This window comes from Ambystoma mexicanum, chromosome 3q (genome assembly GCF_040938575.1).
Source record: "Ambystoma mexicanum isolate Mex_15411 chromosome 3q, UKY_AmexF1_1, whole genome shotgun sequence".
NCBI lineage: Eukaryota > Metazoa > Chordata > Amphibia > Caudata > Ambystomatidae > Ambystoma > Ambystoma mexicanum.
The window spans coordinates 544250033-544265198 of record NC_090926.1 but is presented as its reverse complement, the minus strand read 5'-3'; the positions used below and the strand labels follow the sequence as shown (position 1 = coordinate 544265198).

The 15166-nt window shown below is 42.5% G+C and overlaps 1 protein-coding gene across 2 annotated transcripts in view; it reads right to left on the bottom strand.

The window, feature by feature from the left end:
• DOCK2 (dedicator of cytokinesis 2) overlaps positions 1-15166 on the bottom strand; it is a 2833934-nt gene that overhangs the window by 1927379 nt on the left and 891389 nt on the right. For both annotated transcript variants that reach the window (XM_069654309.1, XM_069654310.1), the window contains exon 22: positions 12227-12361. In XM_069654309.1, the coding sequence (XP_069510410.1) occupies positions 12227-12361 (135 nt within the window). The remainder of the gene's footprint in view (positions 1-12226; positions 12362-15166) is intronic.

Below are 15166 nucleotides of genomic sequence, written 5' to 3'. Positions count from 1 at the left end.
TGCATACTAATCAGGGCTTAATTCGAACAGGCTCACATGGGGCCTGGCTGCAGAGGCTAACAAAGGAGACAGTAAACCCCACAGTTTCATATGCACTGTGTCAACCTGAAGCCAGCTCCCACCCTCGATTGACAGTGAAATGTCATGTCTGGGACTCCGTGTTTACAGTAGTCATCCCCACAGGGAGACCCCATTCAGAAGGTACGAGTATGTGAACTGACAGCGTTAGAAATTCCAGTCTTGCCGCAGCTTCAAGCGAGACCTGCCGCTTTAATCAGGAACCACACAGAGCTCCATTAACAAGAGGAAACCTTTGATCCTGAACAGGCAGAAATATGAGTGGGACATAGTATTACATGTTTTCAGCCCTTTACCTTTTCTTTTGCAAGGCACTCTGATTATGACCTCATGCTTACAGGAGATTGGTGGTGGGGGTTAATTAACGTAGGCTTAGACTACACCAATCACTGAGGTCCATTGGGCTTTAAAGGAGGGCTGAACCCCTGTTCTGGCAGATCATATGAAGACTTTGCAAGGAGTAACAAGAAGAACTCAGCATTGGTCCCTGGATGAGCTGCAACCGGCTCCACCGCTGACTGTTTTTTACGCTGCAGTCACTAAAGCCGTCCAAGACACCTCGACCAGTGCTTCAGAACTGCTGACCAGCACTGAGACAATGATTCCTGACTCTGAGCCACTGTGTAAGCCAGCCTGCAGCCGCCCAGCTACGCTTGTCCAACTGCCTGCCACCTGATACCTGCAGTTTTCTCCCATTTTGTATTGTATCACAGAAGCTGCAAAGGGCCCAGAAACGGACTCAACCTTGTCAAGCACCAAGAACTCCTACAGCACAAGGTTCATTGGGGTTTTGTCCCCCTGGTCCTTTTTTCAATGGCCCCTAGTGACATTTTACGACCCATTGCTCCCTTTGTGTTGAAACCAAGCACCCTTGAACTGTTGCTATTATTTACTATACGGACTACCCTGCTGTCAGTATCCGGAGTGCACCCCTTTTCCTTCTTTGAAACCGTCTGTCCTCTGAATTCCTGAATAGAGTGGCTTGTATTTCGTAGTGTGCTCGAACTGTCTGCTGTGATAATAGTGAAGTAGATATTTGTATACAACCTTGACTGGACAGTCCCTTTTATCATTGGGTAATAATTGTATTTTCGCTGTGTTGCAACCAATCAGTGATGCACAAACCTTCGATGAAAAGCCTGCCGTTCCATCCATGTTACCAAAATTGGACAAAGACATTTATAATTTGCTTGTGTTTCCAATATGTTCAGATCCCGTGTGGTGTACTAGAGGTGTGGAGCTGATTGATGGTTTAGAAATGGATATTCATCCCTGAACCACTGGTGACCCAGAAGTTGATTCATCACATTGGTGGCAGGCGGTTGGATCGAGTTGTAGCCTTGGGGACAGCTTAGTAACCCAACGATAAAAGTTGATTCGTCACAGACATTGTCTAACTACATTTAGCAACATCTGGACCAAAAGTTGACAATTAATATTCCTCCCACCATAACTTTGGCTTGGATGCATTTCGACCAGGAAAGACATTAGCCATCTAGCTCATGATCCCCTAGAGACAGGACTTCAGAGTCTTTTGTACTCAATGTTCTGCGCAGGCATAGTTGAGCATCATCTACATACTGCTGAACAAAGACGCCAGAGAATCTGAATGTGCAGGACAAATAACACGTGACATAAGATAAACTACTTTGGTATTATAATGGACAAGATATGCCATTCCTTATTATTACAAGCTGCATACAATGACTTAAGAAAGAAGAACGCCATTTAAGAACCGCCATTGTTGCCCGTTTGTTTATTAGGATGCTGACTGGACCATACCTTTGCTTTTCTTCGCTACCTTTTAAAAACAATCTTTTGCATATGCACATCTGGTAACATGACTGCTTCCTTTTGTTCACTGACATTCTTGAGCTTTTTCAAGTTACATATTTACACGGCAAGCACAGCAAAAAGTTTGTATAATCATTTTTTTTCTTTGGAAATGGAAGAGTTTTATTGGATGCACACAAAAAACATGTATTTATGTGCATCAGGAAATACAAGAGTCAATTATCGTTTTGTAAATCAAGCTCAAACACTTCTTTGATCCAGGGAGAATATCTCAGTTGTACAAATTACAGTAACTCTTATTTAAAGGTTCATGTTGTTGCTGCTTTATTAAAACTGATACATTCGATATCTTCCAAAACCATTTGGAGTTAGTTCGCAATATGCTAGACATAATGGGAAAGATAGAGAAGCCCAAATTGGCCTACCATTTTACTGCTGGTCAGAATTGTTAATATGATACCTAAAACAACTTTTGACGTGAATTCTAAAGATTTATCAAGTAGGGTTAATGTATCTGTGTAATTTTCCAACTGAATTCAACATTAATTTAAGTCTACAAAATAAGTGCTCTGTTTATGACACTTTTCAAACAATTTAAGTTAAAAAATGGTGTCTTATCAAGAGACCGATTGTTTCCAATGCAATTCCACTTTTCTGTACTCATTTTAACATATCTGTTGAGGTTTTGGCATCAAATGAAAGGAGACGCTACAAAAGCAAGAAGCAATAATTAAAATCTCTCTTTCTCATCGATTGACTCTCTGTTGCCTTTAGGTCAGCAGGTGGGGATTTCAAGACTGTCCATGAAAGGATCAATGAGAAGAATCTGCCAGCCCTGTTGACTTTGAGAGCTGGTGGTAGTTACAGGAAGTTTAACCTCTTCATTGCTGCAGAACTGTGATGTGGTGTAACAAACAGATTGTGACTTTAGAAAAAGAGGGACCTTGACAAATAGGGACTCTGTGCACAATGCACAGTGACAACAAGCAATTTATTTGCAATGATAGTCCTTGCAAGGCAGTCCGTGGATGGGAATTGTGCATGTTTCTGCTGACTTTCAGTAATGTCTGTGTCATAAATCCTTGACAATGCTTAAGGCTTGACTCTCAAAGACTTGCAATGGAGAAAATCAAAGATGCCAGTGAGCTTTTCTGATTTGCTTTTTCTACATTATACTGGACTCACAAAGGCTAACATTGAAGCACATCTGGAGGTTCTTGAAGCATGTCTGAGAAGCTCACAAATTTGATTCATAAAGGTCAGTTCAAGGACATCTTAAGGATGATCCATTTTTAGTTTTTGCAAATCAGGTATAACGTAGCAAGTGCACATGAGAGATGTTAACAGGCATCTCTGATCTGCTCCAGTGCAAATCTTTGTGAATAACGCCCAGAGTGTTTTCAGAAATAATCTTGGAGGGCCACACGGAAGCTATGCTCATTGCCCAGGAGTCAAGATAGTAAGGGTTTGACAAAAGATCACATGTCGGGCAGACCGGCTAAGGCAAATTTTAGTTTTGCCCAAACGTTGATAGAGAAAAAGAAATAAATCAACTAATCATCACTGGGACAGCAGGTCTTCTATCAGGGAAAGGATACATCGTGCCCGGCTGTCGATATTTCAAGTGTTGATGACAAGTACAGTACACGTTTGCTTTGTTTTGAGAACAAGCATTCCCAGATGTCAATATAGTAGTATTCCTCTTTATTATGCATTCAGGATTTTCTCATGCCAGTTGTTTTATTTGTCATCACTTTTACTGCTATGTCATGTTAACTGTTTTGCTACAAAGAATTGTCTCGGTCCCCACTCACCACTGCCAGTGGTTACAGGGACATAGTTATTTTTACATGTAAAAATGATATATATGTTTACAGTGCAATAACGTTTCTTAGTGTACATGTAATCCAATATGCTAATTTGTTTGAGGTTGGAAGGAAATAGTGCGCACATGTATGCACAGAAGAGAGAAAAATTAAAAAGATAACAGAACTTTATACCTGCTTTATTTGTATGCGAAAAATAATTGTACCAAGATGCTAAAACATATGTACTAGAAGACTTGCTGTAAGCATGAATGTTTTGACAAATACATCAGAGTACTAGAGATTGTTTCTTTGTAACAAAAAAAAAAAAAGAATGAAACGAAACAGTAATGTGGGTTAGCACGAGAGAGTTGCAAATGAGTGTCTACGAGTACGTGTGAAGATAACACCCCGTGAAAACAAGGGATATACGTGGAATAAAAAAAATACATGTGGGAACATAGAATTCCATTCAAGATGAAATTAGCACATTGCCTTAGACTCATGCCAATCAAGGTTGATTCTCCAATTGTCCATTTCGCTAAAACAAACAATTTTTTCTGTTGTTTATTGCCTAAATTGAGTATCATATTTCATGTTGTCTTTATTAAATTGTGCTATATTGATGAATAGCCAGAATTTGCTGAAGAGGCATTAGAACATCCACTTGAACTTTGGCAAATGAGGATTCTCTGAAAGTTGCACATCAAATAGAAGGCTTGAGGTTTTATTTTCTCGTTTAATACCTAGGCTGTCTGAATACATTATTATAGAGTATCAAAACGGAATTATAGCCAAAAAATGTAAATATTGATCATTCTGCTTTTTATAAATACAATTAGTACCCAGTGAGGGTCAATCCAATCACTCCCAAACGCCTCTCCAAGTCATCTCTCGATCTCAGTGTCAGTGTGCCATCTCCAACTCCAACTAGCATCTCAAACTACCAACTCCCTCTCTCCTCAGAGAGCAGACCAGCAGAGAGCAGCAACTACCACCTCAAATCTCAGAGCCTCATCTCTCATTATACTGTTCAATGACGTATACATATCTATGGTTACATGTTTCTCTAAACTAAAATGACTCTCTTTCTCGCTGTCAGCATTTCTAAATGTGAGCAGTGCCTAAATGTCTGTGATGCATGTACTCATACTTTTCAATCACTGTGTGTTCTGGTCATTGTGACATTTGTCATCATATCTATACCATATCTATGCCATGGCCTTCTTCTGTCTGCCTGCAGTCCATCTTACCATCTCCTCATAGTTCTCCATTCATTCGCTCTCTCCTTCTGCATGTCCCTGTGAGCCAAAGCTCCTCTCCCTCCTCTCCCACCTTCTCTCTGTCTGTGAAGCACCACCCAGGCTGATAAGGCACAATGCCTTCTCCACTCGGACAAAGGTTGCGTTATCTGTCTGCTAAGCAAACTGTTTATGCATACTTGTACAATGTAACTCATAACAACTTCGCACTCCGCTGCACTTCTGTGTGTCTCATTGGAATGGCTTCATGCTTTCTCTAGTGCTTACTCTCTGACTCGCAAACCCAAGCGCTATCTATAATGTCTCAATGCATATTCTAAGTGCACACTCATGCCTGTCTCTCTACATGCATACATAATACATAACAACATATCTCTACAAATATCTACATGTCTCTCTACATGGCACTTCAAATATAACAGGCCTCATTCTATAGCAGATTGCAAATGCATACAAAGTGGCAGAATAATGTGGATAGTCTAATGTTACTACTTCATGTCACTACTAATCAGAATTCAGAATGTATGATAACTGGAATGAATGATTCTCTAATAATGGACAATGCTTCTGTAATGATAAAAAACTAGGCTTCTCCATACTGTCAGGTTTAACAAACTAAGGTGGAATTGTAATTATCCTGAACAAATTAAAATTGTGCACCATTGTCTTTTTTGTTTTGCCTGGCACATTGTATTTCCTCAAGCTGCAGCTGTGCTCACTTCATTGTTGGGCCTAGATTCCTGTTCCATTTCCTCTATTACCTCACCATCGGTTTCCACATTGCTGTGTGGAGTACATTTGTTTCCCTTGAGAAAAGGAAACCCGCCCTCAAACCACTCACTGGATACAAGGATCAAATGAACTATGGGAACGGCAGTCCTGGAAGTAGGCTGCTGGAATGGAATCTGTGCAAAACTGGAAAGGGGGAGGATGTGAGGTGTTCAGAAGCACGGCCAGCTTTAGGTTTGCTGTTCATGGTTGTGATCATAATAAAAGAAAGGGGTTTAAACCACCATACTGTTCGAGAGAGGTTGTAACTCACAGAGGCACTATGTCAAGCTGCATGGTACCTTGTAAAGCCTTTAATACCACAAGGGGAGGCACATCATATGTACACCAGGGGGTTGCTGAGGCGCCACGCAATTCAAGTGGTATACCGTATTACTAACAATAGATTCTCTCATGTGCAGGTGCATTGACATAGCACATCCTTGCACCATCTAGGGAGGACACTGAGTAAATCCAGCAAGAGGTGGTAAGACAACCATTCTGCAGCGGGTGGGACAGGACGACCAGATCATGTGACTTCGAGTTCTCCACACTATGTATTTACACAGATAAAAGTAGCACATCCTTAAGCCCATCATCCACACAAACGCCAAGTAAGCCAGCCAAAATGTCCTCATTCCATAATGCTAAAATGGTCTCAAAAACAGGACTTCACACAGTGGGCACTCTGAGCTTGGAACACATTCCGACCCAACATCCCTGTTGCCCCTTTCACCAACCTATTTCACCAAATCCTCAAACTGTATTTCTTTCCTCTAGCGAATCCAGCCGGACCTCCTCTCCTGCTATCCTTACTCTATCATGATCTTCCTATCCCATTCTCAAAACACAATCAAACTTCTTTTCCACCCCAAACCTTTGAACTGTACCGAGCCCTCTGGGATGCTATGGGTTGAGCCAGCACTGTATAAAACCTTAAATGAATAAATATCAAACCCTCTGAGCAAAAGCGAAGAAACCCATAACAGAAAAAGCTCCCTCCACCCACAATCTCCCTGCTCTGGATCCATCTGCCAAAAAGCCTGAAAACCTGGATACGTAAGCAGTAAGGATCACATGGACCCGGTTAGGAATATACAGCCTAAGGAGCTAGGGTTTTACACAACAAAAACATATAACGTTCTCTAAATCAACACAAAACTTCAAGATGGGTGAAACAACACAGTTTATCCCCTCCTGCTGTAGAAGAACCACTGGTCCTGAGTGCAAAAATGCAAGGACTATTCAAAAAGCAAGGTACATACATATTCCTCACAAAATAGTTTCCAGGAAAGTTTCTCACAGCATCAGAGCTGTGCAGACTCCGTGTGCACCTCTTTCATTGTGATGGGTTCTGGTCCACCAAGACCCGAGCCATAGCTTATGGTCTGTGACTTGTCTGCAATGCCTCCAAGGATAAGCAAAGGCCTAATGTGGTTGTTGGAACCCCTCGTTTTCCCAGGGTTCAGAATGGGCAGGTGCATAGTTCTGCCTCCTGCATTAGGGGTCTCATTTAGCCGTCCTCCCTGGAACAACTTTGGCAACCCCCACCTTACTTGGTACAGGTATAATGTTCACCCACTCTGCTCCATACTAACTCTATGGTCTTGGGTTAGTGGTTTTTGCTTGTTCACTCCCAACCTAGTCTGAACCCCACCCTGCTTTTCTGTTTTGTCAATAAATTGGATACATAACCTTTGGCTCAGCCAGAAGCCATAAGGTAATATAGTGCCCCAGACTCATCTCACCAATCTTTCCAGTACTATCCTACTGGTCCATGTGAGCTACTGCCCATAGATAAACAGCAGGTCCTTTAACCCAGATCACTGTGATCCCCTGGAGCTGACTCCCACCTGGTCCCTTTCCCTGCCCCCAAGTGACTCCCTAGGACCTTAAACAATTGCTTTTTTCCTCCTCATGTTATCTCTTCTCAACACACTTCTGCCTCAGCGTTTACCCCAATATTCCCTTCTCTGCGGTTCTCACTTCTCTCCTTCTGCTCGTGCTCTCCTGCTCCCGTTCTCCATTCTCCTCCATCAACCTCCCCTTTTCTATCCCTCCTGAACATTTCTCCATTAGAAGCTCTTTGGAACAAAATCCTGCCTCCATAAAAGTAGTGAAAAATGTCTTCCGTTTATACTCTGAATAATAGGTTAATTGGGGGAATAAGGGTTCTGATTTGCTGGCATGTTAGCTCCTGGTTCCCCTGGCCCTAATTGGACATGGACTGTTGGTCCCACTTTCTACTACTGTATGTAAACCCTCCCCTTCCTTAACTTCATGTAAGCAGAGTTTTCTACTGGTTTAGTTTATGTGCCCACCACGTTAAGGTCAGACAGAAGAATTGTGATTATTTTCTGATCCAGTGATCTTCCTTGGACTTTTGTGGGGAACTCAGTATCTCATCTTTTATCATTTGTTCTCAATTCAGTACTGCAGTTTGCAATGGTCACTCCAGTGCAGATGACGTAACCCTGCCTCTACCACATGTTTTGCTTTAGAGTCTGGTCTGTGATCCTTTCCAGGCATTAACCATAGAGCACATGCTGTGCTGGGACTCCCACTCCATTGATTTGTGGACCATATGCAGTGTGTGCTTCTTTCTCCACTTAGCTGCCTTGGTATAGGTATATGACCTTTGTATCTCAGTGCGGGATTCCCTGTTGGATATCTTTAGCAGACACCTGTGCTCTAGGTCTCTCTGTATTAGAAGGACTGTGGAAGCTCTGCATGACTCCTCAAAAACTGCCTCCAGGGGTTACCACACAATGGGGTGAGTCCCCCTGATTCCTCGAGTACCCCAGCCACCTTTAGTTGTTCCGGCCACTGACTTCTTCACAGCATGCAAGAACACTCTTTTCGTGCACGGCAAATGGCATATCAGCCAAACTTAACAACACTAATGAATGATTTGCCAAAGAGTATATGTTCTCTTTATCCAATAGCAATTTTCTGTTAACAGCTTTTCGAAATTTCTGCTAACAAATGGGCAAATCTGAAATATGATTTTTCAGCCTCATATATAATGTGCCATCAGGCCTTTTCTGAACTCCATAAAGCCACCAGTGTGAATGGTCCAGCCCATATCCATCCACCTTAGTTTCGGTAAAAGGCATGCCACCAACAAGTGTTTCTAGTAGAGTGGGTACAATAATGCCTCCAGCTAATGGTTTCCTTGACTTGTATACGTGCATGCAGTGTAAGAATTAAAGGAGTGGACGTAGAATGCCATACAGGCATTGGTTGAAGGAGCAAGAAGGACATCCAGGACACATAGCATATCCCTAACTAGATCTTCTTAGTAACATAACATGAGCAATGCTAAGACCGCCCATCATGTTGAAGTTACTACTGCCGATATTCAAAGTTAAAAAATACGCAGGGCTGGCATGGGTTACTAAAAAGTTCACGCCAAAGTAAAAAAAAAAATCCGATTCATGTGATACAAAACAACTTCAATGTAATGAGGAGTTAAAAACTCAAAAGAGCTCATCCAACATACAACATAAAATATACATAAAACATTTCCCATGCATATTCAGGGGATAAAACCTTCCCGGAGGTCCGTAAAACAGTGGTATGGGATTAAGGCTGATGCATTTTACATGCCAAGTTATCAATTATGCAATTGTGCATGCTCGAATGGGCAATAACGGGCAATAATTGCATTATATGGGTAAAGGCAAAGAACATCCATTATTATTCTGCATCAGGATGGCAATACGGCTATTATCTGCCAACGACTGGGCAAGACCTATGTTGGTTATTAGGCAGATTTTAGATTGAAATAGTCCAAGGAGAGCTATTCTGAAAAGGCAAGTAAATGACATCAGCAATAAAGGATGTATGTCGGCTCCTAGGAGACCAGGTAGAGATTCAGGGGCAATAGAGGACACAAGCCATTGCGGAGAAGGACAACAAAATAGAATCACTTCATAAGCGGCTTTGCTCAGGCATGGTGAGCATGAAGCTATGAGGGTAATGAAGGGATTGATGTGTGGGGCATTTCCCGTAAACCAGAACATAGGGCAATAATTATGGTATATACTAGGCACACTACAGCGCATGCATTACAAATAAGTATTATTGCAAATCATGTATTATTATTTGACATTGGCGTCGTTTCTTTAGGGTCTGTTGAAGGAATGGCATGTTCAACACAGGCACCTCTACGCACCACATTCACAATGGGCCTCATTACATCGTAGGCGCTAAGGGATTACCGGTACCGGTAAGGTCACTGGTGCCGGTAATCCCTTAGCACCCTACTACAAGGTCCCTCAGCGGGTCCCGTCCTTAACGCCTGGTCTGACCAGGTGTTAAGGAAAGAGCCCGCTAAGGGACTTCAGAGCTAATAACGGTACCGCAAATTGCGGTACCGTTATTAGCTCCTTCCCCATTCCCATGGAGCCCTATGGGGGCTCGAATGAGAATGGGGAATGGTATTCGGCATGGGGACTTACCGGGTCCTCCAGGGTCGGAATGACCCGGTAAGTCCCCATACCGCCTACCCGGACCCGGTATGCGGTAAGGGAGTAGCCATGCCACTAATAGCGGCATGGTTACCTCCTACTATGTAATGAGGCCCATTGTCTTTTAAATGGATTCTAAAAAGAGAAAACAGCTAAGGAAGTCTCTTACACTGTGCACATATTGTTGGCATTGAATATATTTGGGTTCTCAGGATTTGTTGGAACAGTAGCAGCAAACTGTTCTCTGCTGTGTGGCAGAGTAGCAACACAGTTCGTAGGGATATATGTACCTTATCACATGCACAAAAAGAGAATCATCAATTCTCCAAACAGCCTGGAGCGATGCCCAAGGGAAAGCAGTTCTATGTCTAAAGCGAAGCCAGTGTTGCATAGACACGTCTTTGCCGAGTGTAGGCATTATCTGGATGTAGGATGTTGTCGAGTAGGATCAACAATTGGCAGACACGGAAAGGTGTTCTTAATTAGGGTTTATTAGTTGGCTTTTTAGGATAGTCAAAATGGACGATGAAAAGAAACTTCAAAAAATATATCAAGAACAGACTAGACTCTCCTTGGTTGGGAAAGTCCTTAGTTCATCAAAATGATCATCTGTGTACCCCTGCCAGAGATGGCAATATGTTCACAGTCACAGGGTTTTGAATGTCCCTGACATTTCTCATATCTTGGGTTCTTCTGTTCCTGGTTGTCTGGTTCTTCCTCGCTGATGTCACAAGTTGCCTGTCCCAGCGACCTCGTCTTTGCAAGGGACTGACACACTGGGGCTCAGAAAGTACAGACAAAACCTCAGAACTTCCGCTTTCACTAGAAAATGTATAAATTGGCATTCTCTACAGTTCTTTTTTTTATCCCTGCCACAAAGTGCTGTCTTTGTTCCCAGAAAGCCCACCCTAATCTACCTATTTGACAGTTCTAAAATGTCTTGCTCAAAAGATAGCCTCTATGTCCTTTGCTCACTCTCCTTTCCCTTATCATGTACCTCCTGAACTCCATCTCCAATTTATTTGGTTTCTTCTCCTTTCTTTTGATCACTTCCCCCCACTGTCTTCACCCCACTTTCCACGTAATTTCCCTCCAGGTTTCCACCTTAATGCTCTTTCCTCCTGTCTCCATGCAATTCCTTACACCTCTCTTCTAACCTCTCTTACCAATCTCTGGTGTGATGTTATTCCCACCACCCTCCTGTAACTCCTCTTGATCTCTTCGACGACAGAACCGTCAACCAGTGTCCTCCTCACCACCTTCACTTCCCTCCTCATCTCTTCTGCCCACATCCTTCTCACAGGTTTCTCCAATCCCCTTCTCACCACCATGACCAACCTCCTCCTCACTCATTCTGCCCACCTCCTTCTCACAGTTCTCTCCACCACCTGGATGTTACCTCTCACCATCCTCCTGGTACTCTCTTCTCCATCTTCCCCTTCCACTCAGCAAGACGTATGATACCAGACTCCTCCTCATATCGGCCACAACCTGCTTCTCTCACCAGCATCTAATGACCACACTTCAACTAAACAGCTTAATGCTTTTATGAAGCATGTGCTCATCCCTCTGGGCAGCCCTTTTCCTGGCAGGTGTACTTGTCTGTGGTGTGTGGTTCTGATTGGCTCATTAGAGCAACTTGGTTGTGTATACTAGTGAGAGTTGAGGAGCTATGGGGCAGTGCTGTGTAACAGACTTGGGCTTATAATGTTTAACCAATATCTTGGAATTGACATGTGCAGTACAGCAACCGGGTATGGGGAGGGCAGGTAATTTGTCAGCTCTGATTCTACAAGCAACCAGGAGAGGAAACGGGGACCCGCAGTTCACCCAGTCTCAGATTAGGTGGGGAGTGGAGGTGCTAAAATACATTCCCAGCTTCTACGTGTTAGACACACATGTTTGTGAAACAGTTTAAAAGGTTTTGTTTACATTTGTGTCATAGCAATCGTGTCTGTGTGCATCAATTGCACCAGACCGATTTCACTGCTCAATCTTCACAGCCAACACAATCCATGCATCTAGAGAGTTTGATGACAGTACTTACTGTGAAAACAATGTCCTTGATCGCACTATGAAGCGAAACACATATTCCAAAGCTTTCAACGTCCTCAGTATGGGTTCGCACTGCTCCCCTCTACTGGAAGTATCCAAGTACGTCTTCAAAACACTCATAAGTTTCCTAAAAAGACAATACATTGTAGCATCAGCCAAATGCACTCTTCCTAGTGATGCCACTTTCCTATCACATTTCATTTTTCAAGTTTTAAAAATGACGAAACGGAAAGATGAATAGAAGGCCCGTCGCATGAATTATGCATGGGTACATTGCTGATACTGCTACGGGCATCAGGCCTTCCGAGAACAGCGGGAGCGATTGAATTAAGGTTCGTTGAATTGTAGCAACAAGACAAGAGCTCGGAAGTGCAATTCAATATTCATCTTGTATAAAGTGCACAGTGCAATGCCCAAGCTTTGTTTGATGGTTCTCTCGCTTTATCATTCATACCCTACAAAAGGCAAGAACTCTCATCAGTGGCTGGAATTTAAAGCAACAGTATTGTTAAGAAAACGTCATGTCACCAATAGGGTCACTAATCTACTGTTATGCCTCATTGATCAACCAATCATACACCTAAAATGTTGAAAAACTTTTTCCATTGTTTGGGAAAACAGATAAGAACAATCTGAACTTCACGGGGCTATTATTCACCATTTTATCTTCTCACCATATCGTTTAGGTTTTCAGGGAGACCGACAAAGACACCAAACGGAAGTAAAGTGAACAGGGGTGCTAGGCTGACCCCGGAGGGCCAGGGGCGTTGCTAGGGGGGGCTAAGGGGGCTATAGCCCCTGATCTTTTGGTTGTAGCCCCGGATAGAATCTCAGGAGCTACAGCCAAAAGACTAGCTAGCCCCCAGTCCCAACAGTTCCGACATCAGCGTAGCCCCAGGTCTTTTCCAGACCTAGCAACTCCCTGCGGAGGGCCAATATGGTCCCAGGCGTATAACCATGAGTGAAACTACCGAGAACAAGCTGGCAGAGTGGGAGAAGGAGGGGTGGGGGTGGGAAGACTCTGTAGAGCTTTAAAAAAAGAAGATGGGAGAAGAAGAAAATGAATTGCAACGACACACAAAGATCATAATGTGGACGCAAGTGGCCTGACCAATCACGAGGGTCGGGTGGTTAACCTCATCAATGGTTTTAGCTGGCTGACTCTCTTCGTTTCACACCAGAAGAGATTTTAATGTAGTTCCGCAAAAATAAAACAGAGTTCCAGTAAAAGGCCAGGTAGCCTACAGTCAACTTTTTATTCCATCTGCAAATAGTTAGCACTATGATGGGTTATGAGCTGGTCATTTTCCTTTTTATTTTTAATGCCATACATATTGCAAAAAAAGTTAAAGAAGGGCAATATTATTAAATAGAAAATGCAACATCCGATATACCGCAGAAAAACATTGAAACTAGTTGATTAAACCCCATTCTTATCTAAAACAAAATGGTGAAAACCCCCCACCATTTCTGAAACTACTCCATCCCCCATATTTTACAGAATTTGCATCTGTTAAAAACAAAAAAAAACACCTTGACCAACAACTCACAATCGTTCCAGCTGCAGGTTATAATCAATCCTGTAATTACTACAGATGTAAAAGGCAAAAGGGCAATATTTCATTCCACACCGAACCCGAACACTAAATTATATTGTTAGAATTCTACATCCGTTTTTTTTCTTCGACTCAATTTCTCCTGCACTACGTCCAGTATAGTCTCAAATTGGCACAATAAAAACAATTGCATTATGTCCTCCAATGGTTTTTGACAGAGTGTGACCTCTTGTCTTATTCTTGGATAAAAAGCACCTAAACTCTTTGGCGGACAATATTATTAAAGCAACAGCTTATAGTGAGCATCCTTGTGCTGACCTCATCTATAGACCCTATTGCACATATCAAACCTATCCTTTATTCCCTCTGCCACAGTTGGGAAAACATCTTCACATCGTTCACTATCCTGGTCCCAGCCCTCAAAGGAGACCTCCAATGAAACCGTATTGCACAACCACATTGCTCCTCTCCCCTCTATTACAGGCTTACTCGGATCAGTCCCACTTTTGTCAAATGTTCCATAATTTGACAATACTTTAAAAACATTTCTGGACCATCCATACTTGCTGGCCAGGTAATGGACAGTCTGTAATATTCCATTGAACCTCATACTTGATTCACAAAGCCTAAAACTGGAGAGAATTAAGCAACGCCTGGAGCATCTCTGAGATCCTCACATGCAAATGCGAGACACAAAGGTTTCTTCAAGGTTCTCTCACACCCCCAAGCACCTCCAGTGTGAGGGTTTGTGATCAAGCAGCTCCAGTGCACATCTTTGTGAATTTGTGAATCAGGGCCCATATGTTTTCCTGATGTTGATCGTTTATACTCATCACCATTCTTGCCACATTGCCAGCTAATTAATAGTTGTTTACAGAAAGATGCCAACATTCCCCTGTTCCAACAAGAATTTTTTTTTTCATGTTACAAGTTTTTTTTCTTCCACTTGGGATACTGTCAATTCACATAACAACAAGCGAGTGTGTGGGCAATCCTTCAGACTGCAAGGGCAAAGATGGCAAGCACCCTAGCTCTAGCATAACTTCTAACCTTAAGAGAAATCCGGTAGAATGAACATGTTTATTTGTGCACTAGAGTCATGTATCGCTTCAAAGTCCTATGTGCTACTGAGAAGGAAGCTTGACGTTTTAGACTTTGAAGCCTAAAAGCACATCCAATACGGCTGGCAATTAACAGTTGCTAAAAACAATAGCATTAAATTCTCCTTTAATAGACCAAATCACCCAATTTGTCACAAATGACTTAATAACGTTGATTTTTGAAACAATACGGGCTATGTTTCATCGAGGACCAGATCATCAATATTTCTCCAGTAGGACAATTTTGAACTTTAATGGTCAAGTGTTGTCTAGCAA